Source organism: Polyodon spathula, chromosome 15 (genome assembly GCF_017654505.1).
Source record: "Polyodon spathula isolate WHYD16114869_AA chromosome 15, ASM1765450v1, whole genome shotgun sequence".
Classification (NCBI taxonomy): Eukaryota; Metazoa; Chordata; class Actinopteri; order Acipenseriformes; family Polyodontidae; genus Polyodon; species Polyodon spathula.
This window is the reverse complement of record NC_054548.1, coordinates 12,725,609-12,752,185: the sequence shown is the minus strand read 5'-3', so window position 1 is coordinate 12,752,185 and position 26,577 is coordinate 12,725,609. Positions and strand designations below refer to the sequence as shown.

Here is a 26,577-nt window from a genome sequence, read left to right as displayed (position 1 = left end):
GTTGAAACAGATCTGCAAAACTACGATTCCCACAACTTGGTATTCTAGAAAAGTGCATATGAGTTACCACACATAACCACAGTACATCATACATACAGGAAGACGTAGTGTTTTCAGCCAGCTGTTATAAGGATTTAGCGTTTGTTTCAGTTGATTGTATTTTTATTTTACTCCTGTCATGTCTTCTTTCCTTTTTGCTGGCGTGGGTAGGACGGTTCCAACAAAAGTCAAGCTTATTTTGCCTCATTTCAGCAGCAGATGTGCAGTTTCGAATTCAGATTTCGTGCATTGTCCATTGAATACACGAGTTCTGCAAAGCACGAATGCTGGCTTCAAACTTTCCAACGTGAGATACAAGTCCAGTATAGCAGGGGACAGAACTGCAAGTGGGTCGAACGGTAAGAAAGTCCGGCTAGTTGCTGGTGCTGCACTGGTAGCGGGCCTGGTTGCTGGTTTAAGTCACTTTCAGAGAGCCGAGATGAAATCTACAGTGGCCGTTCAATCCGAGACCGGCAAAAAGGATGCAGATGATATTTTGGAGAAGTGCAAATGTTTTATGTCTGAACCTGTGACAGATGTCCAAGTCCTGCAGAAAAATAAGGAAGAAATGAGGACGAAGATGGAGATGATGATTTTGCAAACACAAGCAGAATTTTGCAAAGCTCTAGCTGAGGTAGATGGGGGAACTTTTCAAGTGGACCGCTGGGACAGGAAAGAGGGTAAAGTTAACTTTTTTTTTTTTTTTTTTTTGTATTGTGTGAAAATAAGCATGTTATGTTAAAGACCGTGTTGCATTCTTTTTGTGGGTGACGAGGCTACGTGCAAACCTTCACGTTTGTAAAGTGCTGTCGCTGACATCGTTATTGTACAATGTTATTGGTAACTTAGGAATTAGAAACTGGATTTGTTTTCACTTCTTCTTTTCTGTTCATTTTAATATAGTTTTATTTGTATTTAGATTCTGTTTAAAAGCAACTTTCAGCTCATATGCATTTTGGCCTTAACACTTGTTAAAATATATTGTTATATTTTACAAAAGCTTAACTTATTTAAACAGCATTTTGTGTGTATGATTCCATGGCCTCTTGATTTATTGACAAAATTCCACTGCAGCCATCAACTTCCCTTAGCTGTCACCAGCGTTTCTGACCACATGCAGGGTGTTAGTAGTTATTTTCTGGGACGAGCCATTAACATGGGTGGCAGTTATCCCTGATTTTACAGTGCAGCCTGGGGTCTTCCTAAGATCACACATTTCATTACATGACACAGCGTTTATAGTGTGTGCGGACAGCTGGTACGTGCAGCCTGGACACTGGCATTTTAGATTATTTTTGTTCCCCTACCAGGCGGTGGAGGTATCAGCTGCGTCCTGCAAGACAGCAACATTTTTGAGAAGGCGGGGGTAAACGTGTCGGTTGTGTTTGGCAATCTTTCTGAGGAAGCAGCCCAGCAGATGAGAAGCCGAGGGAAGTTACTTAAAAGTAAAGATGGTAAGGCCAAAGAATGAGGATAAAAGGTGTTTATCTTTTAAAAAAAAAATTAAAAAAAATAAAAGACCAACAGAATACAGCTGACTACAAAAAAAAGCTGAAGAAAAAAGAACTGGCTTAGAAGAAGGTACACATTTGAAACAGTTACAGTATCACACACCACATTATCTGGCCAGTAAGCTTTCCTGTAAAACCAATTCCATATTGAAGGTGCCCCCAAGCCATTGGGGACGCCTTTCTGTTGTAAAACAAATTAAAATACATAGATCAAGCAAAATAATCCCATTAAATCGACCTAATTACTGTCATTTCATGGGCCTTCCATTTTCCTAAATAAAAGACCAACACATTATGCTAAATGTGTATTTCATTTTTAAATCTGGGTTTTGGCAACAGATTAACTAGCCATTCACTACTGTCATTTTACATGAAGAAAACAGCTTTGAGAAGGCGGCGGGCCATGTGCAAAAACACTGCTACTGATCAGTAATCAGTTTTTGTGGTCCCACTTAATAGAATACAGTCAGTGGCTTGTGACTGGGGTGGGATGAAACACAAAAACAGCACTATAGAGTTGTAAGCTTATTTGCATTTAGGACCAATACATTCAGGACCGTTAATTGTTTCAAATCATTTATATTTACAAAATTAATTATTCCTGTAAAATATTCTAAATTAATCAGTATTACAATTAATAAAATACTAATTATAAGATGAACAATACTGTTAAAAGGCTAATAAGTAAATAACTTTCCTATTAGTGTTAAGCTTGCTTTGCAGTACTGTATTAGTGTTTGTGTTTTAATTGTTTGTATAAAGTTACTCAAGGATCTTTATTGATAAACCAGGAAGTGAGTTGAAAAGTTGAAAAACAAATCATACATGTTGTGGGCTGGAGTAATAAAACTGTAAGATTGTAAACTGTCTGCATCCTGCCGAATTATTGATATAAGAGTTGTAAACACAAAATGAAAACCAAAAGATTTAAGACCAGTTTACTTCTTGCTCTATCCAAATATTTCAATACTGCATTTCCACCCTGTTACATAAAAAAAATACAGATACACATGTTTGTTGTGTTCGGGCATCTTTCTGAAGAATCAACCAAATGTGTTTGTATTTTACATAAGAAATTATTTTGTTAGCTCCATGCACTACTGCTCTTTTAAACAGAAAACTTTTAGACTTTGTGTAAGGATTGATGATGTCACAATTGAGTAATGTTCCATTCAGAAAATCAGCTTTAGCTTCCCGCTCTGTTTTGATTTGCAGGAAAGCTGCCATTCTGTGCAATGGGAGTGAGTTCTGTGATCCACCCAAAGAACCCTCACATCCCCACAATACATTTCAACTACAGATACTTTGAAATCGAAGAAGCCGATGGTAAGAATTTAAAGCCCTTCCCTGAACTAAAAAACTGCATTCCATTTTGTGCATAATTGCATAAGCAAGAATGCCAAAACATTCATTTTTTTTCTCTAAGGTATAAAGTAAGTAAATGTACCATGTTATAAAAATACCCCCTTCGTATCTTTAAATGGTGTTGATGTCAGAATAATATTCTCTATGGAACTTTTCAGAAGAAGCTACATTTTCCCCCAATTTTCTAGGCTTGCTCATTCCCCAGAAAAAAAAAAGAACCCATCCTATCCTAACGAATTACTTCATCTTAGCAGAAGGCATGGTCTTCTTACACAGTGTGTTCACGTAACCTCTCTGTTCTGTTTAGCAGTGGGTGTATTTCTGAGTTGTTTTTATCTTTTAATTAATAAAATAGCAATTTGAGGTCTAATTGCACAGGGATCTTGTTTTTGTGTTATTTGGGATTTAAGGTTGCAGACAGTGTTCTAGCTTCTTATAGAATGTCCATTTGTCTGCAGTTTTGAATAGATTTGATATCCACACCCTAAATGCACTCAATGGATCTGGTTACATGGACAAATTGGCCATGTAATACTTTAACTAAGGAGTTTTAAATTTGCCTGCGATCTGCCTATAGGTGAAATATAGGAGACTGCCATCTTCAGAGATGAGGATTTAATCCCTGAGTTTAATGCAAGTGACGCTTTGATTTGAGGGGGAGAGAGAGCATTAGACTTAAAGTAAATTGGTGAATCATTTACGAGCAAGTGGGGGGGAGTAAAGCTACTGTATTTAAATCAAATTTTAAAAAAGCCAGTATCTATTTTCTAAATTATTATTTATTACGATTATCAACTAAATTGCACTGCAGTATACATTTAGAAAATGTTTTGATTAAAATATAGCTTTATATTTATTATAAATATGATTTAAAGCTTTGTAAATAGGGCCTGCTGTTGAAAGTGAAATCAGTATAAATTGATTGTAGTCTTGGATATCACTCCTTTTAAAAGTATTGAATGTTTCTGTATTATGGCAACACTGCCCCAGCCTGTTTATGAGAAGTTCCTCTGCAAAGTACCCAGTGGATCATAGTTCTGTTCATTCCCCATACAGGTTCAAAGCTGTGGTGGTTTGGTGGAGGAACAGACCTGACACCCACATATCTTAATAAGGAGGACTCTGTTCATTTTCACAAAACCCTGAAGGATGCCTGTGATAAACATGACAGGAAGCTGTATCCGGAGTTTAAAAAATGGTACGGCATACAACCTTACTCACTCAGGTGACGTTAGCAAGAGACAGTAGGAGAAAAGGATAATCCACAAAGTTTAGTTTAAATAGACACCATTTAAAAAAAAAAAAAGCTTTTGCATATTTTTATTTAACATGTTTCAATTTAAATTCTGGTTGCTCAAACTGTGAACAATTAAGTCTGTTGTAGTAAAAGGCTCCATATGCATGCCTTATGAACTCTCTCTCTCTCTCTCTCTCTCTCTCTCTCTCTCTCTATATATATATATATATATATATATATATATATATATATATATATATAACATCATAAAAACAGACTGTATTTTCTAAGCAATGGCTGATACCTGAACATGATTTATAACTACAAAGTTTTTTTGTTTTTTTTTCAGGATTGCTTTTTTTTACTATTCAGTATTATAGTTTCGATGATTATATGTTGTTTTTCCCATTTTGAACATAATATGGAAACCCATTGCAACAAAGATTGCTATGATAATCAGTAACGCTGTTTTTGAATGATATACAAGCTGGAGATGGTCTTTATAGACTTCGTCACCTATTAAATTTAAATTATCAATATAAAAGCACAACTCATAATGACTTTTTGTTGAGAATGGATTTTAGAAAAGTTAGTTCATGCTGTAGCTGTCTGGTGGACAATACTCAGTTGAAAGATTCCTGATACTCTTGGGGTGTCATTAGTTTTACATTCCTCAGTTACTGCCAGTCATCTCTAATGCCAACAAACTTTGCCTAAAGAGATAAGGTTAGGTGGGGACAATGTCCTTAGTGGTTCCTGTGGTAGAGACAGATAAAACAGGGCAGTGAATGTGCATTTAGGATAACTTTATTCTCTGGCTGTGAGCTGTTATCTGGGTTGGGTTTCTTAGAAATGCTGTGTCATTGTGAGTTTTGGGTGGGTGGGTTTTACTGTTAAAACAAATTATTGCTATACCCTGACATAATATTTCAAAGAACAACCTGCAAGTCAGCTTTTTTTTGTAACTGAAGACCACTTTCAAGATATGCCTTGCCTTTTGACTGGGGTCTATTTAGCTGTAATTCTGTAAAATATTTATCTGCTGCTAATATCCCATTTCCACTGACACTAGGGGAGAGCTCACTGTGGTACATTCCCTCTGCGTTTTCTTGCTGGAACCTGGCCCGCTCGACCTCACAACATAATAATCTAGACCAGGGTTAAACAGTGCTGTTGCAATTGAGGATCCAAGCACTGAAGAGACATTTCAGTTCAGTTCAACTAATGTACAATCCAGCTGTTGTTGTCAATGCAACTACTAATCATAAAAAATATAAGAGTGATGAGAACCAGTAGAAAATCTACTACCAGCAGCCAAAAAGACGAGTGCCAGTAGTTAAGTTAGGGGTGAAGTAAGATAAATATTTAAATTATTGGTCTTAATGTTAGAGAAAGGGAAATGGGTAGTTTATGTTAAGAATTTGTTCTTGCATCGGTTATGTTTCGGGTCCGCTCAGCAAAATGTTTTTTTGAATTCATAACATCGGCTGCTAAAATCCAACTTGTTCAAGCAGAAACATTTCAATGGTTCCCGACTCCTCCCAGAGTTCAGCATTTTTATTGGTTCATGTGTCCTACCTGCTCGCTCTGGCACAGGTTCATAAAGCCCCCTGGAGAAGTGTTTTTTTCAGCCTCCTGCTGCTGGTATTGCAGTCATTCACTGATGAGAATGGTGGAGCTTCATTCCATTACTGATTTAAATATTCAGAGAATACTTTGTGTGTTCAAGGTTGGATATTTCCTCTAACTCGCTCTACCACTATTGTAGGTGCGACGATTATTTCTTTATTAAGCACCGGGGAGAGAGAAGAGGAGTCGGTGGAATCTTCTTCGACGACCTGGATTCCCCCACAAAGGAAGATGTGTTTGACTTTGTGAGGAGCTGTGCCAAAGCGGTGGTGCCTTGCTACATACCCATTGTGAAGAAACACCTCAACGACTCTTTCACCTCAGAGGAGAAGCAGTGGCAGCAGCTCCGTAGGGGCAGGTGAGGGTCTATCCTCCTGATTGTACTGAAGTGCCGCACATAACAAAGTGGTAAAACATCAGACGGCACTTATTGATTTTTATTTTCAGCTACGCAAAGCGGATAACGAATGTTCGTCCTTTCTTAATATTCCATATCTCATGTAAATGGCTATTGTTACACAGGTAAATCATACACAGTATATGAAATACCAAGGTAAATCCTGCACTGTATATAATGAATATGAGGCCTGGAGAAAAACCCTTTTATAGATATAGCTATAGTACTCAGTACCAAGATAACAGCCTCCCCTAATTTCTTACCAGAAAGCTGGGACATTCATTACAAAACAAAAAACAGTTGTTAAATAGTTCATATCTTACCACCCATAACTCCGCTACGTCAAGGTTCGGTTTTTAGTTGTTGTTTTTGCCTTTCTGATTCCAGAATCCTAAGCCCCTTTTTTTTTTCTAAGCCTACTCACCCTTCATCTTTGCAGGTATGTGGAGTTTAACCTGGTCTATGACAGGGGAACAAAGTTTGGCCTTGCAACACCCGGGTCCAGGATAGAAAGCATTCTGATGTCTCTGCCACTTACTGCAAGGTGAGGAGAAGTGAAGAAATGTACCTTCCAATGCCGCAAGCCAGACTGTTAAATTTGTGTTCAAGTCTGGTGACATGTTTTCAATATTTTGTCTTTTTTTTTATGTTCCACAGATGGGAATACATGCACGAACCTCGTAAGGGTACAAAGGAAGCAGAAATGTTGCAAGTGTTACGTAATCCCAAAGACTGGGCTCAATAACTAAAAGAAGCTGAAAGAGATATGAATACCAATAACCCTCAGTTCACTGATTTAGATGATCTGCATATAGCCCAAAACCATTATGTCATTGCACTCAATAGATGAAAGTTTAGAGGAGACTATTTAAAAGAGATGCTGAAAGTAAACTCTCAGTACCTGTATTGGAAACAAACATTCAGGTTATTGTGTATGTTGGGTGCATTTAACTTTTTATTTATTATATCTGCAAAGTATGTCATAAAAAATACTATAATGTGTCAAAATTAAATGCAGATGCCTTGTCTTCATTAAAGCACAGCAGTTAATAAGCAAACTTAGTGCAAGTTACAGAATTTTGTAGAACATTTAAAGTTATAATTAAGAAGAATCTATTTTTTTCTTATTTTAAAATGAATGAGTTTTGAAAAGAAATGGAAACAGTGATGTTTGATTGATGCTGAATTCCAGTTAAACATTTTTTTAAATTTATTTTAATGGAAAACAAAAATGAAAGCATTGTTGTGAAGTACAGTTGTAGAAATGAAAATATTATATTTGTATGCATTTCTGCTGCTCCAATGTCATATTTCTTTGTTATATTAAATCTTAAGGCTGAGTTGCCAGCCTGTTTCAGGATTACTTTTTACTCTGGACAAGTGTGCTTTCAGTTTGTTTAAGGCTTTGCCATAACTGCAATTGAGCATGGTGTTGGTTAAAGTGTCAGTCTTGGTATTTATTCATGTGCTATACAGCTGCGTTGTTGCAATTGTAAAAGCTATCCAGTTCTCATCCCTTTTTACTCACTTGATTGGTAAAGCAAACCCAGCTTTGTCTTGGGCATTCATTAAATAACCTCAAACGTGTTCTACAGCAAAATCAGTGTTTAAAAAGTTAACGATCAATTAATACCACAATATTTCAGTTTATAATATATAACCTTTTTTCACCAATTTGAGTATTTTTTTTAGAAAAGCCTGTTTTTTATTTTTATTTTATTTTATATATAACAATGTTTTAAACAGGCATAATATAGAAGTCCAATTGTTAGGCTTGCCTGTTTTGGTAAATCTCCCACTGTCAGCTCTACTTCTGTTCTCTCATAAACTATTTTAGATGCAGAGCAAGATATATGGAAACTCCATGCAAAAACAAAATGGTACTCTTTACTGTGATTTGTGACCTAAGGCTTATATTGTGTTCATATATAAGCCATATTAAGTTTACTAGCTTCATGTCTGATATGCAGATGTGTTTTGTCACTGATTCACTTACACATTGTATTAACTAATGTGTTAGAACACCTTACGATTAATCATTTATATCCTTTTATATAAAGTACCTATCTGCTTGAAAACCTCTGTTTGAGAATTTCAATTTTCAGTCAATAACACTGTGTAACAAAAAAAAAAAAAAAAAAAATTGTTCCTGGGTAGTAAGTGTTATTTCCTAATTGCTTATGCCTCAAAAGTACAGTCATATTTCAAAATATCACTATTTCCAATGGGAAAATGACCAAATGTGTGTCTCTTTGTTCACATAGTCAGAAAAAAACATGAATCCAAATTAACATGTATTTATACTAAAGTAATACAAAGATGACTACAAAAGATTTAGAAGCGAGTAGTTTTTTGAGATTTACAATTATACTGTAAATACAGTATAATTGTAAATCACTTACTACCCAGGAACAAAAATTGTGTTACATAGTGTAATCAGTGATATAGAAACAATAGGCACTTGTGTGAAAATGTTAGATCACTTTGCTTTAAAAAGGCATATTAAGCGACTTCTATAAAGTATCATGCATTTACTATTTGTGGCTATGTGATCCTTTTCTTACTCTTAAGTGAATTGCATGTGTCCTCAATTAAATTAAACAATCACTAATTTGCCTATTCAATTAAATTAAACAATCACTAATTTGCCTATTTTGAAAAGGTTTCCAAGATTTTCAGTTCCAGCGGTTTGACTTCATATGCACAAAAAATCAAAACATAAGCAATGGGGTGTTCTAATAAATTTGCACACAATTGTATATCAGTGCTACACTGCACACTTTTTCACATGTACATTTCACTAAGTTTAGAAATAGTTTTACATAATAGTTAAAAATAAAGAATTATTAAATATTGTAATGCAGTGGCCTAAAAATCAGCAACCCCACTGCCTTTATTTATAGCATACTTTATAGTAGTTTGATATTACTATGTTTTGGTTTATGTGAGATTTTGTATTTCAATTTAAGATCCTTATAAGAGAATATCAACAGTCTTGCACTTAAAAGAAAGATTATTACATAGAAAATAAAGCAAGAATGCACATACTATTGAAGATGGAATCACCTTGAGGGGCTATACTGTCTTTTTGAAAAAACTAAATTGAAAGTAAGGGGGCACCAATCCCCTTCCCTAGAACAACAGCAAGTTCTGCAGTCTGTAAAAGGAGGCTTACTTTATTACCTAAACTTACTTTTATCCTTTCTCACCAGCCCCTTGTGGGACAGAGCCTCGCTCTCCATGGCATGCATGATAGCATAGCCAGCAGCTATGTTAACCCAGTCCCTTAGAGGGAGGTGTGCCGGTGTGTCAGTGAGGCAGAGTGGTGCAAACTATTGATGTGCTTAGTACCCCCAAAAAGAATTTTGACACGTTCTGAAATAAAAACAACACAACACTCCAAATCTGGTGAAATTCTGATAATTTATATAATCTTTGAGATTAATTAATTTCAGACATCAATGGTTTTGGAATATTTTATTACAAATTGATCCAAGCAACATTGTGTGTGTGTGTGTGTGTGTGTATATATATATATATATATATATATATATATATAAAAAAAAGTTTTTTTTTTTTTTTTTTTTTTTTTAAATACATTTATTACACATTCAATTTAGTCTATGAAATAAGGCACTTCACAAACATGTCTTTTTTAATGAATGCAACTCACACTGCATTTTAGGGTCATTAATTATAACACCCCACTCTGATTACAGAAACAAAAAAAAAGTTTTGGTATCCAGTATATATGACCAAGCTCATATTCCTCCATCACCGACCCCATGCCCCCTAAGCTTGACTCGCAAGGAAAATGTCAACCATATGTTAAATCACCTTTGAAAGGTAATCTAGTATGAATTAGTAGGGCAATTCACAAATATTAAACGTTATTATACATAGAGAAGTAAACATGAAATGACATTTGTAAAGCTAGCAATTACAACTTCAGCAACTTTTGTACATGCCTTCATTTGTTCTCCCCCATTGGTTAGAAACAGTTATACAGTCACACTAAAAGCAGCAGCGACTGTTTCAAGATGGACATTATTATTCCCAGCTGCTCACAGTATCTAACCCATTCACTTATGGCAGAATATATGACAAATATTCACAAATACATACACAAACACATTCACCAGAAAAATGACAAAACAAAATGGGGGAAAAAAATTATTGGGTTAACACAGCTTTAACCACAAAATTCACCAATAAAAATACAGTATTTCACAAATTTTATACTAAGGTTATTGTTCGGCAACCAGGCTTAGAAAAAATCAAATATAGTATGCATTTAACAAAACATTATTTCTTTTTTATTTTGTTTTGGTTGTTTTCAAGAACCAGACATTATGAACAAATTAATTTGCCCTTTCATAGCGTTTTTTTTTTTTTTTAAAGATTGACTAAACTATAATCCAAACTATAAATTGAAAGTGCTGTATGCTGACGTGCAATCTGACCACCTGCTTCTCAGCTCAATTTATTAATTCTGCAGAAATCCAGAGTCAAATAATAAATGGCAAGCTTTACCATTGTAAAATTCCCAAACACACAAGCAGTAATCTTCCATCAACATTAAGACAGCCCCAAGTTAATAATAATCAATGCACTGGCAACCCTGATCCTGGGAGGTCTAAGTAGGTTTTAGAGTACAGCAAGCTATTCCCTAATTTAAACTCTGGTAGTTATAAATCTTAGGTCTTAGTTTAGAACCATTACATTTTAGCATGCTTTTATACATTCTGAAAATATTTAACTCAGAGATCTGGGAAAAGGTCTTAATCTCTGGTGTGTATGTTTCCTTGGGACATATTCATAAAGTATTAGCATAGCAAATTTGCCAGCTGGATAATGCTTTCTTCTCAATGCAGCCCAGCATCTGCAGAAACAGTCCTGCACGTCAAACCCTTAGTAACATGATGCATGTATAACATTTTCTAAAATTAACTAGTCATTAGTTGTTTCAATGCAACAAAGGTTGTGTTAAATATCCTTCAGTTTTGTGTGCTCTGATTAAAAACGTGTAACACTTTATTGAAATCTAGGAGACAGACCCTTCAGGCACAATATTAAAGACTTCAAGCATTAGCAGCCAATACTGTACTATTTAGTATGGAAACCGAGATTTGGTAGAGCTACCAGAACAGTCCATTGCAACAAAAATCAAATCTAATCCAGAGGGAAAATCTCGAAGAACATTTAAAATTCAAAGTGGCAAACGTTTGGCTTTACCAAATGTATGTTGTAACATAGTTTTACCTTAAAGCTTTCCTTAACTGAAAACAAAACACAAATTAAGTTCTGGTGTATCTGAAACCAAGTACTTGATCTAGAAAAAATGATCAAGATACACAAAAAGTTATACAAGACCTTTTTGTGGTTCAGACTAGGAAGATTAAATACTGCTTGTATTATTTTAATGGCATCAGTATTTGTCTATTAACAATAGAACACTGTGACCTGTGGTGGGCTAACACCCACTCAGATATTGGAACTGCATTTTGCACCAGATGTTCCTCTTTGATTTAAAAATGTTAGTGCTAAAGTGGCTCTTTTGAACTTTAAAATGTTCAAGGGAGTTACTAGCTACTTCACATGCGTGAATTATAACAAAACAGCCTATACCTTCACAGTTTCATTTGTTTTAAAGCATACTCCAGTAGTTGGAATGTCTTTTTTTGACAGTGCTATGCATAAAGGCTTTACAATTCATTTCTAGCATAACCTTTACATTTTTTTTATTATTATTTTCTATTTGAAACATTGTTATTTACAATCTTCAACAGATTACAACGAGTAGTCACAGAACTGAAATGCTGGCATTTACAGTCCATGCAGCTAGCCTTCTTCCCAGGTCACCAACTCAGTTTGTTTCTACATTAAACTCAACGTAGCACGTGGAAACAAACAGCTCAGGATTCATTTATTTAAAGCCTCTGTTGGGCCTTCCTCCGAGAACAGTGATAGACAGCACTTTTCTGTGCTATACTGTGATCCTGGACTGGGTGGGGAAATGATCATACATTATATATATATATATATATCACTGTTATAATATTAGTGCTGAAATATACTGCCTTTTGGTAAAAACACAAACCTTATCAACAGCCAGTTATTTCACTACGTCTTCATACTGGGGAGGCAGATCTGTATGTGGTCCTGCCGTTTCAATCCGAACATCAGTATGCCCTGTGGCTTCTTCATACGAAGGGGGCGGCTCTCCGTTTGACAGTCTCCCTGGCGCCAGCTCCACCCCCATGTATGCAGGGGATCCCACAGTTAGGCCACTGCTTATGCTCATGTCAGACTGAGGAGAAGTGCCAGGATGGTAGGAGACGTGGCCTTGATGATCCATGGCTACCAGAGACATGCTTCTGTCAGCCTGGCTCCGGTGATGCCTCCGCTCGCTGAACGTGGTCCCTCTTTGAAACATCTTTCGGGAGTGGCAGTGCCAAATAGCTGCCAAGACAACGACTATCACAAGGAGGCCTGCCAGGGGGGGGACGATAAGGTACACAGAATGGAAGCGATTCCCTTCTACATTGAAACTGTTGTCGCTGTTCAATTCCTTACTGTATTCGTACCAAAACTCCCTCTGGAAAAGCAAACACCAGACAGGCTTCCATTACTGTATTGTCAGGGTGCTACATTCTCTGTATAGTTAACTACTAAACTCTTTCCATCCTTAAATGTTTAAACTAAACTTCACATCAGTCACTAAATTATTTCACTCAGTTTAAAGCAAGACATATGTGCCTTCTTGTGAGGAGATGCTTTTGTAAGGTGTCATGAATTACAATGATAAATGAAACAGTACAAATAGGGAGTGAACACAGACTTTGTGTATAGTTTATCATGATTTCTGCTCCAGAAACAGCCTTCACGTTCATTACAAACTGGGTGTGACTTTTACTTGGTTATAGATTTATGCCTTTGGCTATAGACACAACTTTCACCACAGTCAATAATTTTTCAAAAATGCCTGCTGTGCCAGATATGATCAGAACAAATATCTATGTACACAAATCCATGGAGAAAGTGTTTTTCTTTGCCTTGATCGGTTTAGTATCTGCAAGCCATACGTCAGGATTATCTATACTCTCTATGCCAGTTTCATAAGGGCTACATTTAAACAGACAATTAGAGTAGACACTTGAAATGTACCAATAATCCAGACCATAATACAATCAGAGAGTAATTCCTCAGAGTGATTAATTGGATGATATAGAAAGTTTTATTTTTTATATTTAACCTCCCCAAATCTCCTTCATGCAATTAAAAATCAGTGGAAGCTTGATCAGTTTTCTTACAGCTCAAGTTTGACACCAAATACTAAAAAAGAAATTGGACAGGTGCTTATTTAATGCACTTTTTGTTCTTTCCTTTACAGCTTACTTTGAAGCAATAAAGACTGCCTCCAACTACTGGAAATCCAAAACACTGTTCATTCACTCACTGTTTTTTCATCGTTTTCAAATGCCTCCCTTGCTTCCTCGTAAGAGCAGGTTTCCTCCCTACATTCCCGCTCAATGTTCCCCTGTTTTACTTCTTCAAGCAGACCGTTTGCTCTTGGGAACCTTTTCAGAACTGAGTTGGCTTGGTTTGGTGACAGGAAAACTGTGAACATAATAAAGTATATGGGACTCGGTTACAGCTTGGTTAACAATATATCATTACCAAAGCCAAAGAGAGGCTGTACACTAATGTATTAGAAAACCTAACTGTGGTCTTCAGAGCTTTCTGCATCACATGCAAAGTTAAACAGAACAAGGGTGATAATAGTAAAATCAGATGAAAGATTAATGCTAATGTATCATGCTACCACTCACATGATTCAGGGGAATTATTGCAGCAGCTTTCCACACAGTACCTAACAGTGTGAAGGGATTACTTCAGACTTAACCAAGTGCAGGATTTCTTTCTCAATTCCAGCGAATCCACAGAAATGTTGTTCCCCTTACAATTGTATAAAGTGTATATTCCAACATTGGAAATGCATATAAACGTTCTACTGGGCTGCCGTGGAGTTAATACATGTTAGTTAAAATAATCCCAAGCACGTTGCTTTCCCAGGTGTCATGACCATTTGAGAGAGAATATTCCTGTATGTGCCGTGCCCCCTGAAACCATCCCACATACCCCATTTTGGGATTCACTGTCCGAGTACATAGACATGTGCAGTTAAAACAAAACATATTTATTCTGCCAAAACATCACTTCTGCCTTGACTTGAACAATTCATCTAAACAACAACCACAGTGCTTCTTTATACAAGCACCCATTGAATTGTACAGTGGATGGTTACAGGTTGAGAATCATAGTGGCAATAATAAAAATCAGAAACTGGGAGGTAAAACTATCTGGCTTTTCTTGTATTGTGCAGTCGGAGATCAAAGTGTTTTTAATGGGAAAGTGCACCATTTAGCCCTTTACCTGCACCAGATTATAGTCAAAATGAATCTGAATACGCTTATTCGGTTCTTTTTGTCTTTAGGTAGAAACTACATACATACAAGTTGTGTTTATACTTATATTACTGAAAGTGTCACAGACTCATAGCCACCAACTGAAATGTATGCAACATCAGGAACAATACAGTTCACAAGAAAATGCTTTCTATTTTTTAAAAGGCCCGAGGCCCAATTTCTGCCTATTGTATGTTTATGTGAGCTGCAAAACAAATAAAGTGCTTTTCGAAATCTCTAAAAAATTACCCAATATTTTTTTTTTACCCAATATTTCTGCTCAGCCTCACTGCTGCTAAATCATGGCAGTTAACATTTCATTTTAAAGATTGCTGGTTGTCTCGAATTTCTCATAATTGTTGGCCTTTACTGAAGGGGACACACACACATTGTCGTAACCAATACAAAACTACTACACTAAACAGCGGATAGCATAAATTACTGCAAAACATGCGGAACAGTACTGAATAAAAACAACTCCCTCTCCATTATTCCACTAAACTACACCCCTGCACAAGAGAAGAGAGCTTGTTTTCTCTTGATTCTTATTATTTTGTCTGTAATGTATTTTGTATTTACAAATAAAACCTAATAAAAAGAAAGCAAACCATAAATTGTACAACTAGTATCCTAATTATATGTTAGCAACGATTTGAGGAGAATGGCTCCCTAATAACAAATTACTATAGGTCTATCCATACTACAGTAAATGAATTGAAGAGTCAAACCATGTTGTTTATTTGCAACAATTACACCAGCAGTTTAGCTGTCCCAGCCCAGGCTCTTAGAGGATGCTTGAAGTATTTGCATAGCATACTGTATCTAGTTATCTTTTTAAATATGCAGAAGAAAAAGGATGAAAAGTACCCTTAAAACTGAGAGCGATTTGTATTTGACACTTGCAGTAAAATCAGAAGGCTTTTATATAAAATTATTCAGTTTAATATTAAAGTACATACCATGTCCCATGATTTTCTGTCACTCAGGTCAACAGAATGATGGATGCAGAGTCTGAAAAGCAAATGGAAACCTGGTCAATTCAATTAATGCATCTAATACATAGGCTGAGACCAAATTCATTTGAGTGCTTCCAGAAACCATCTGCAGTCAATATATACAAATTCATCGGATATTTCTTTGGTTAACAAACATGAACTACGTGTACGATAACTCATTGCTTTTTAAATATATATTACTTTTAAATATTTAAAGAGACAGTATCATGTCCACATACAGCTATGGCCAAATCGTTTTGCATCACCTAGAATTTTAGGATTAAGACAAAATATATTATTATTATTATTAGATCTTATTTAACATCATGTAATTAAAGAAAATACCAAATTATATCTCAAGTCATACTATTAGTACAGTTGTTCATATTTAGATTTCAAAATGTAAAAAGGAACAAACGCACGCTGGAAATGTTAAAATATTGACCAAAAGAATGCATGTACAACCCTATGAAGTTAAAACTATGATACTGGATTTTTAACACATACATTAAAAGGAAAGATCTTTGAACTAAAATACTGGAAATATGATGGTATTTCCATTAAACAGTGTAAATTATTCATTCATGCTTTTGGGGGAGGGGGGGGGTAATTATAAATTACTGTGACAAGTACAGATAAAATATATAAAAAAAGTATTTTTGAGGGGAAGCATTTATACAGTTAGTACACTAGTCTAATAATAATAATAATAATAATAATAATAATAATAATAATAATAATAATAGGTGGGAAAATTGTATGTCGACATGCACGTATTTCGATATCGTTATCGAAGTCTTCCAAAACACAGAAAAATATAACAACACAATTGCAATATCAAAAATATGAAAAGCAATAACATACTTTTTAACTTAGTGGTGCTTTGCAGTGTTTAATTTGTGCCGGGTTTGCCGGGATCGGCCCGGAACCTCTTGGGAACGCAGAGTAATAGCGCCGGTATCTCTAGTTAAAAATCTCTTAAGATACTTTATTTTTAAATTCTCAACGTAGTTGTATCAAGTCTGCAAGTTCTAAAGACTTTTTACATATCCGCAGTCGGATAAGCGATGGAGTACTGTATTTCTTACACTTAACTGCACACAGACATTCAACCTAATCGGTAAGTAATTGATTCTTCAAATGCTGACTCACGACACCTTGAAAAGTATTAAGTATGGTGTCATGCCGAATTTTGAGATGTGTTTTGATGTTTTAAAAGCATTTCTCACTTATAATACCGAAAGTTCACATTTTAAAAGTGTATTAATAGCTTAGGCATGCGCATATCTCAAAATAATGCAAAACGGATGGCCAACGGTGCTTATGCAGCATGCAAATAGCGTTTGGTACCTAAATGTCACCTAATTGGTACCTGTCGCCACAATATCGCGATATGGAAATTATTATCAATATCGAATGGTATCAATATCATATCAAAATATCGATATTGGTGCCCACCCCTAATTAATAATAACAGAATATGAGCCTGTGTGGGACAGGAGGTTTTTTGTTGTTGTTGTTTTAAATATACCGGCAGCTTGTTTTGATGCCATGTAAATGATATAAACAATTGTTACAAATTTCTCAAATGTTCTCGTTTTACAAAATCCGCTATTTTTTAAATATAGCATACATTTTCTTCACTTCTTCAAACTTCTGAATTCTGACCTTGTTACTACAAAATCAATGGTTCCATCCACAGTCAAGTGAACGGATGACTAGGAAGTGGGTCCTCTGAATAACAACAACACAGCAGAAGAGGCAAGAACATGTTGGCAGAATTGCCAGTTGAATAGGACCGATTGTATAAATACGACAATAAGCCTTTGTTAATCGTGAAAACAAATAGAACCCAGTAATACCATACCGAACACTTACTTCATTTTACTCTTACTGTTATTCGTATTCACGTTTTTTTTTTTTTTTTTTGTAATTTTGTAAATCATTCTCACCCACTTACCGTACTTACTATGTGCTCTAAATGGACTTTTCTCGTATAATCAAATATTTGTTTACTGTTAGTTAACTGCTTAGTAGAACTCGCTCTTAAATGTAATTATTTACTGTATTCTTTATTTTGCTCTTATTTGAATTTGATCTTATTTACTACTGATTTCACTGTATTATATAACTGCTCTTTAATGTGATATTCTATAATGTGATACTTCATATTGTAATATTTGGAACAACTGTAAATCACTCTGGATAAGGGCGTATGCTAATAATAATAATAATAATAATAATAATAATAATAATAATAATAATGTTAATAATAATAATAATAATAATAATTGCAGTTTAAGATATTGTATTGATCCAATAAGAATACACCAATCTAACTGAAAATCAAAGCGAATATATTTTTCATTTTCAATTGACGTGGTTTTATAAACACACTCACTCACTCACAGACAGACAGACAGACAGACAGAGAGAGCAGGGGTGGCTGACAAAGACTTATGATATTATAAACAACAGATTTGCCGATATACCGCACAGCTTAACACAACGTGTTATATTCCGCTAAATGTTATGCTTATTTTAGATTTCCATTATATATATATATATATATATATATATATATATATATATATATATATATATACTAAGAAAGAAAGTTTACTTTACCGCTTTTGCCTGTTGTCTCTTTTCCAGTTCTGTCCCCTCCCAAGCTCACAACAAAAAGCCACGCATGCTCACACCACCACGACTCTGACTGGGTGTAATGCTGTTGGATTCCTGGGAAATGTTGACACAGGTTGAGTTCTGTTATCCAGAGCTTGCTGCGCCGGCTGCTCTTGGCAGCTGTCTTTCTGACGTCACACGCAGTTTATAGAGAAACGCCGTCTTCAAACCTTGCAGGGTAGCACAGTGAATCCTTGAAAACACAACACAACATTCACAAATTGCAATGCATTATGACTTCATATATGACTTTAAAGCGTTATTATTTATTGATTTTATTTTATTTAACTTTATTATTTATTTGATCACCAATTGCTATGACAACACACTCATTTATTTATGTAGTACTTATTTTGAGGTAATAACACAATTATCTAGGGATTGTTTTTTTGTAAATATTATTTTACGTCTCGTGTGTGTGTGTGTAGATTAGATAAAGCTGTATTTAGAACAGAAACCACTAGGCACTTTTTTTTTACACAGATCACTGGGGGAGTCTCGAACCAACACCCTGGGGTCCTTTGAAAAACAGCTTAGATTCTAGGAGCAATAAACTACTAACAACCAATCGGGCAAGACTGGCCGAATGGCCTCTCGTTTGTAACCCTTCTTATGTTCTTATGCTCTATAATAAGATGTCGTTCGCCTCAAGAGACAGCAGTCATTTTTGTGGTTACTGGCATTAAGATTAGCAGCAGGTCACTCGTGATCTCTGCATCGTCTCTGAGGTTCACAGCCGCAGCCAGTCTCATGCAGTATTGTGCTGGGCTATGTAGAATCTGTACAGATTACCGTGGGTGGAGTTGAGGGAGGTCACGCAGCAGCCCCCTGAAGATGCCGCATTTATGCAGAACTGTGGAAATCACAAGATCATAATCAGCGCTACAAGATCATAATCTTGCAAATTTGACTGGCGGCCATTCTGGGTGGTGCAGTAAATATGTATTAAACCCCAAACAAACTTTTCCGGTATATTATCGTGAAATATTATAAAACCCTTTATTTGTATTAGAAAGTTTTATGTATGGGATAGCTGTATACACTTCTGGGCGAGGTATACATCACGAGTCAACAAAGGGAACGGCTACACATTACAATAATTGTTGTGCTTTCTCGGCATACCGTTATGGTCCACATTAATCAAGAAAAAAATAGTCCTATATATAGTCCTATATATAGTCAAATAGTCACAATTCTAACTCGTCTGTTCGCCATGTTGTCATTGTTGACAGGGCTGGTCACCATGGAAATGGCGATGTAAACACAAACCCGTCAAAACTCCTTGGTAGGAAGAATTTGGGATGTTGGCAAGAGAAAGAACATGTTAGCAAGGTCATTTCTAATAAGATTGTTTTAGGCTTGTTAAGAAGACAAGGTTGGTATCGTGAGGTCGTTTCTAGTAAAATGGTTACACAGTTAAACGGTTCAACTATAGATTTGTATGCTCTACTAATGTAACGTCTAGTAAGAACTCGATTACTTTTCAAAACGGTTCAACTATAGATTTGTATGCTCTAGTAATGTAACGTCTAGTAAGAACTCGATTACTTTTCAGGGGCTTTTATAGTGTATTTCTAAAACAGTAACTGTTTGAACTGGGTGGCCACTTTTTATTCATTGGTGTCAAATGCAGGTAGATTTTGTAATTATGACTATATTGCCATAATGCCATTACACAAATTAATTTATAACACATGTATTTTGCATAAGTGCTGTTAGTTTATCTTTACATAAGAACCATTTCATTACACAGAAACACTGTATCTACTGTATGGCACAGGGTTTTTGACACGCTATGCATCAATCAATCAATCAATCAATCATTATTTTATATAGCGCCTTTCATAGTGGATGTAGTAAATACAAGAAATGCTTTTAGAATATGAGGGTCAGAGGGCTACCTCTGATTTCTTAGTCAATATATGGAAAAATAGAACATGATTAGTTCCTTGAACTATCGGAAATGCTGACAACCCGTTCTGGAATGCGCTCGGAGTACATATCTCCGCCACCCACACATACACAGTCTACATTCACCAAATCTTACCTGTAGTAGCACATCATGGGGAAACAACTGAAATAATGTTTAAAAACAAGCAAACCAATAAAGTTATTTACTGTGTGAACCTGTGTTGATGAGGCTACACTGACTATACAAGACCGTGGCTTACTTAATTCGTGAATCACTGAGCCCAGACACCTTCTCAACCTGAATCTGTTGCATGGTAACAGTTAAGCAAGTACACTATGCAGTGGTTTTTAATTTGTTTTGGTTCTCATACCTGTATTTTAGTTTTAAATAGTGGAATCAAAATATGGAATTTTTATGCTGTTCAACAGAATAGAACAATCAGCTGAATATACTATTTCTTCTGTGCTATAAACAGTTCTACAAACACAGGATATCCTGTTGCAAAATGAAGTTGTTGTGTACTTCATGTACAATTTTCTCTAGATATTTATGGGAAATCAGGTCTGGGTGGTAGAATCAGTTTTGTCAGTCTCTCAAAACACATATATGCTTAGTTTATATATGCTTAATTGAAAGTACAATTGTGGAAAATATGACTTACAGACACTCAATAGTCACTTTAGCTTCCAGTAGTAAACTTCATCTAAATTTGTGTTCAGGAACTTGTGAATTAAGTAAACACAGGGTGAGGTCTAGGGATATCTGAACCCCTGAATTAAAAATTTCGCTGACAACCTCCTGAGGATATCTTTTTCTTGAGGGGATATTCTTTATTTGTAACCTGAATGATGCAACAGGCATTCATATTCATGTTTCACAAAATTCACTTGCACAGCATTGTTTGATTTGTTTGGAATGCTATTTCCCCCACCACTGTGTACAGTATTAAGCTAAGGTACAGTGATTACTGCTTGCCAGTTACAGTCACAAGTCTGGAACTACAAGCAGGACATATGCAAATTATGGGGGTTTATAGGGTTCACTAAATTCAGGTGTGTAAACTTGAGAAAATCAATTGGTATCCCACACTCCACCCCCAAACAACCCCCCCCCCCCCCCCCAAAAAATATGTCTAGTATTTTATCCTAAAAGCAATAAACCATAAATATATTGAGTCTCAGTTATGTTATGTGTCTGTCTATCAATTCAGTTAAAAGTCTTTGCAGATAGAGTTAAATAAACCATCATTCCTATATTCATTTATGTATATTTACTTAATAGGAACAGCATTTTTGTTATAATCTATAGATTCTATTGAAAAAACATTATCAGGCAGTTCAATCTGCTGTGTACTGTACTTCATCACATAGCAGATCGCTAGTCCATCTGCATTCACCAAACTCTATTACGAATCAGAAAGATACGGTACCGATATTCAAATCATCTTGGGCACTACCCTTCTTTTTTCAACCAGATGGGGATCATTGACTTTAATATACTGTAGAGGGAGACTGCTGATAGTCCCAATACAATAAAACTGTGGATCTGTTTGGAGCTGTATAGCACAGAGTCCATTCAATGGCAAACTCAGGTTAAGTGAGTGTATTGTTTTTAATTTGGTAGTACTGCTGTTTGGTATCGCTGCATTCGTCAAAGTTAAAATATGGCTGGAATAAATGCAGTGGTTATAAAATTTAATGTTTTGTGCGTATGTGTCGAAAAGTTCTACTCTAAACCAATCGAAAACAAAAGCTTTGCTTTTATGTATTTATTTATTTATTTAACTTCCGATCCCTGTGCACTGTTGCCTGGCAACGCACCACGCTGCAAACTAGCTCTTGGAAACAGAGGTGTTCCTTATCAGTGGGGAAACTGTATTTCCCAAAGACAACACTATATAAAAATATATATTTTGTTTACCTTCTAAAACGTACACATTTTTATAATGGAAGACGATGTGTGGGGTGTAAGGATTTCTCCACCTTTTTTGGAGTTTTTGGACGTCAAAGCAGGCGAAAGTTACAAAGCAACAGTATGTGTAAAAAATACCAGCAAGACAAGCAAAAGGATACAAATTAAGGGGGCCGTGTCAAAGGTAGGTTACTACTGTAAAAGTTAAAAGTAAAACTATACATTAGATGTATACTGTGATTTACTAGGTAATTATTACGAGTTTAGTCGACCATTGGTTACAGAGGTATGACCGTTGAAATATTCATGCCGATACTTTTTATATTTTGCCCATGTCCTATGTTTTTTTTTTTTTTTTTTTTTTTTTTAACATACACTGTAACTCTTATAATATCCATGATAATACTCCTGATTCTTGTTAAATTTGTATTTTAAGATGCAATCTGGTGTACGCTGTGGACATTACAACTCTGGTTTCTTTACAATAGTAATAACTACTATAGCATAAAAGTGGAAAACCTATTAATTCTGTAAAATGTAAAATGAAATTTGTTGGAAGGAATTTTTGTGTAACACAAATGTAAAAGTCATAGAGACCAGTGTGTCTGTATTAAAACATTTAATATGCATTAATTCCTATATTATCTGCCTCAACAGAACTTCAAGTTGACTGTAGTGAATCCAGATAAACCCATTGCTCCTGGACTACAAGTGTTTGCAACTGTGGAATATATGCCAAAAAATGATGAGAATTTCAGAGACAGATTAATCCTCTTAGTTGATGAAGTCGTAATGGAGATCCCTCTTTTAGCGTATGTAATTAGTTTGAATGGGATGGGGGGGGGGGGGGGGGGGGGGGGGGGGGGGGGGACGACAACGAACAACAAAAACAACAAAAAACACAGTAACGAACTCCTTTTCAACATTTACAGATCTCAGCTTGAAGTCAGTTTTAGGTGCACATAGTTGTATAAAAAAAATAATAATTTGGTTAATAATTGCTCAATGTAAAACATATCTAGAGCGCTACAGTATATCTTTCAAGATCCTGTGCTAGTTTTTGTGTGAAGTGTGAGTGGATGAAGCACTTCAGCAGTTTATGATTTTACTTTATCTGACAGGATACACACATTCCAGTTTGTTTGTCTCTTCTTTTAGCAAGTTAAGCCCTCCAAATACACAATTCAGTGTGACAGGGGGTTTTAAAGCTTAAGTGCCAAATCAATGACCCCATGCTGTATTTTGTAGAAAGGTCTCTGAACAATTTATGTGTAGTCTGTTTCTATTATTTCTATTTGTAGAGAGTTGAGAACTGAGATAAGTATTTCATGGTAAATAATGTGTGTATTCATTTGCTTAATCGAAAATATAAATATGATAAAGTTTAGGTTTTTGACATTTTTTTTTTTAATATGGTGAATAAATTCCAGACCACCAATATTGGTTTCAAGTTTTAACTATATTTAAAGAAATGCCACAGATAATAAAATATTTTTTGTAGGTTTTCTTCATCCTGTTATCTTGACATTGAATCAGAAGTTGATTTTGGAAAGGTGGTGGCAAACAGTACGGTCCTCAGTAAGGAAATAGGAATTGTTAACCATGGATCTGCTCCAGGTAAATTAATTAAATGCATTATATTTCTGTATCTTCATATATAATATAACATTTCCTCCTCACTGTGCTATCACATTATACTTGTATTTTTAGTTTTCAATTATAATAATTGTTCTATATAAGAGCATCTTGGGTCATAGTTGGTTTGAAAAATTGAAAGTAATGTGTATTTTTCTTTTTATAATTGTATAGGTGCTTTCAAAATAAAGTACCAAGGAAATTTGCCTATCACCATTGTTCCTACCAGTGGAATAGTGGAGCCAAAAACAATGCAGCTAATTAAAGTTGAGCTGTGTACTAACAGATCAAGGACCATCAACGAAGTAGCAATGTGAGTACTAAGTGACAATGCTGGATTATTTATTGTTATTTGGATATGTCTCTCATAACAACACCATTTAGTTAATACAGTTTGTAGTGGTAATTCATTTGAAACCATATGTTTATATTGTAAAATACATTCTGCATATAAAATAAACCCAAGAGATTCTTTGTAGCCTTTAAAGATGTGTCAACATCTAAAAGTGTCTTTAAATTAATTTAAAACCAAAACCACTATTAAAATTGCCTTTTGTTTGTGAAGAAAAAAAAAAAAAAACACAATTTTGGCTAAGCATAGTTTATATATCATGACTGCATTGTGATAAGTACTGTAGTTTCTAGTTGTTATGATTCCCATTTATTTTTACCAGAGTGAAACTGCAAGACTCTGTAGATGCAACTTTAAACATAAAAGCAGAAGTTGTAGAGCAAGTTATTGAACTTTTAGACACATCAAATCAGAAGCTGGAGTGTGTGCATTTTGGGCCTGCCTACTTTGGAACATCCAAAGTGGAACAGGGTATTCTATACAACAACAGTCCTGTAACCATCAACTGGGTGGCTGTGCTTCAGGATGATGCGGTTGGAGCAGAAGTGGTAAGTAGTGTTTGGCTGTCGAATGCTGTATACTGTGACAATGCAGCAGATTGTAGATGTGTATCTATACAACCACATTAGGTTTTATACAGTATTACTAGCTTGGAAGAGCAGAAGAGAAGACAGATATGTTGAATGCATTGTGACTTCAGTTGCCATGCATCTGGTTATACATTGTCATTCTGCAGTGTATTTTGTTATATTTCGTTAATTGAATGTGAGCTAATAGTATATAATATTGTTTTACTTTTTTTTTTAAACCAGGGTACAGACTTGGAAATGACTACTGATGCAGCATTACTGGAAATGGAACTGAGAAACCGAGTGCAAGATGATATTTCAGGATTGGTATCATGTCTTCCTAGTGAGGGAACACTTGGTCCATATGAAAAGGCAGCTGTCTCCCTTTGCTTCAGTCCATTATTCAACAGGTACAAATTATGTGTTGTTTTTCTTCTTCAAAATAAAAACGAGAAAACAATTAATTATAAGTAATCTTTTTTATACCAATGTTTAAATTGCAGTATTTTGTAACTGTTGTAACCAATTGTAAAATGTTTTTAAAGTTGCAATGTTTTTTTTTTTTTTTTTTTTTTTTTTTTTAATGAATAGTGTGACTTTTAAAGATTCCACTGCTCATCAGTATGGCTCTTGTATCCAGAAAAGTTGGACAGTGCTGGGAAAACAAGGGAACAATTTTTCTACATCCACTGTTACAAAATCAGTATACTGTATATTTTTATGGTAGAGTTCTATTGGTTCTGTTTTTGTTGTTGTTATTTTATCAATGTATTTTGATTTGTTCCAGCGATGTTGGCGAGCCTGCAAAAAAGGATTATACTCTTTTCATGAAATTTGAAATTGTTGGCAGTAAAGACAGCTTCATTCAGGATCAAAATAATAAAAACCTTCTCACTAAAGGTAATCAATTTTAGAAAAAAACAAAAAACAAACTGATATTTATTTATTAGTTTTACGTAAATGTCAATAATATTTTCAACTGTGTCCAGTGGAGGACAGCATACTGCATATACCGTACTCGTTCTCTACTGCAGTCCTCTGTCCAGGTAAATAATAGTGGTGGGCAACGATATGAAAATTGTATATCAATATGGATAATATTGAAGTCTTCCAAAACACGGAAAAATATAATAACACAATTGCAATGTCAAACATACAGTATATAGATATATAGACGTTAACAGATATTTCCATATGAAAAGCAATAACTTACTTTAACTTAGTGGTGCTTTGCTTCACAATATCCATGGAGAAAAACAAGGTCTTGTTATACTGTTTTACTATTCCATCATCAGCCACCTCAAAACATTATTTCTATATTTCACTGCTCTCAGACTTCGGAGTTGTTATTTTGTAGCCAATCCAGAAGTAATTGAATCTTCAGCTAATCTGTGTATAAATGCTGACTGCTAAAAGCATTAAATACGGTATCATTTTGAATTTTGCATTATTTTGAGACATGTTTTGATGTTTTAAAAGTACAAAATGCAATGAACTGCTGACGCGTCTGCACATCTCAAAATAATGCAGCATGCAAGTAGCGTTTGGTACCTAAACGCCAATCAGTCAAATAACATGGTAAAATAATACTTTATTGTGATGGTGTTAGCCTACAAGACTGACAGTGATTGGTATGCATATGGCTTGTTGTATCTTAATAAAAAATAAGCTTGATTATACAGCATTTGTATTTTTAGCAGTATTAGCAAATTATAAAATGTCAGTGTACGTGAATTATTATTTTTTAATCCCACAATATAGCGATATGGAGATTACTGAATATCGATATTGGTGCCCATCAATAGTAAATATTATCTTTATATATGCACTGCATTTCCAGTCTTTGGTGGCTTGGGATAATATGCTGTCACT

At 35.2% G+C, this 26,577-nt stretch overlaps 3 protein-coding genes across 4 annotated transcripts in view; 2 read left to right on the top strand and 1 right to left on the bottom strand.

Annotated features, from left to right (window-relative positions):
- The first annotated feature begins 74 nt into the window (after window positions 1-74).
- Window positions 75-8,346, top strand: LOC121328030 (oxygen-dependent coproporphyrinogen-III oxidase, mitochondrial-like). Its single transcript, XM_041272481.1, has 7 exons — window positions 75-719; window positions 1,350-1,493; window positions 2,766-2,876; window positions 3,972-4,113; window positions 5,921-6,139; window positions 6,618-6,722; window positions 6,836-8,346. The coding sequence occupies exons 1-7, from the start codon at window positions 179-181 to the stop codon at window positions 6,921-6,923; spliced, it is 1,350 nt and encodes a 449-aa protein (XP_041128415.1). The 5' UTR covers window positions 75-178; the 3' UTR covers window positions 6,924-8,346.
- A 1,369-nt stretch (window positions 8,347-9,715) lies between these two features.
- On the bottom strand, window positions 9,716-18,376 carry LOC121327989 (transmembrane gamma-carboxyglutamic acid protein 1-like). The gene is made up of 4 exons (XM_041272396.1): window positions 18,270-18,376; window positions 15,606-15,657; window positions 13,638-13,798; window positions 9,716-12,776 (listed from the first exon to the last, which is right to left on the bottom strand). The coding sequence occupies exons 2-4, from the start codon at window positions 15,613-15,615 to the stop codon at window positions 12,294-12,296; spliced, it is 654 nt and encodes a 217-aa protein (XP_041128330.1). The 5' UTR covers window positions 15,616-15,657; window positions 18,270-18,376; the 3' UTR covers window positions 9,716-12,293.
- Window positions 18,377-22,110: 3,734 nt separating this feature from the next.
- Window positions 22,111-26,577, top strand: part of LOC121327579 (cilia- and flagella-associated protein 47-like) — a 135,786-nt gene continuing 131,319 nt past the window's right edge. Inside the window, exons 1-7 of one of the 2 annotated variants that reach the window (XM_041271684.1) lie at window positions 22,111-22,333; window positions 22,807-22,961; window positions 23,651-23,766; window positions 23,959-24,097; window positions 24,459-24,684; window positions 24,949-25,115; window positions 25,493-25,605. In XM_041271684.1, the coding sequence (XP_041127618.1) occupies window positions 22,184-22,333; window positions 22,807-22,961; window positions 23,651-23,766; window positions 23,959-24,097; window positions 24,459-24,684; window positions 24,949-25,115; window positions 25,493-25,605 (1,066 nt within the window). In that variant the 5' untranslated portion in view covers window positions 22,111-22,183. Of the gene's footprint in view, window positions 22,334-22,806; window positions 22,962-23,650; window positions 23,767-23,958; window positions 24,098-24,458; window positions 24,685-24,948; window positions 25,116-25,492; window positions 25,606-26,577 lie in introns of those variants that run through there. The other variant, XM_041271683.1, reaches the window with a different exon arrangement.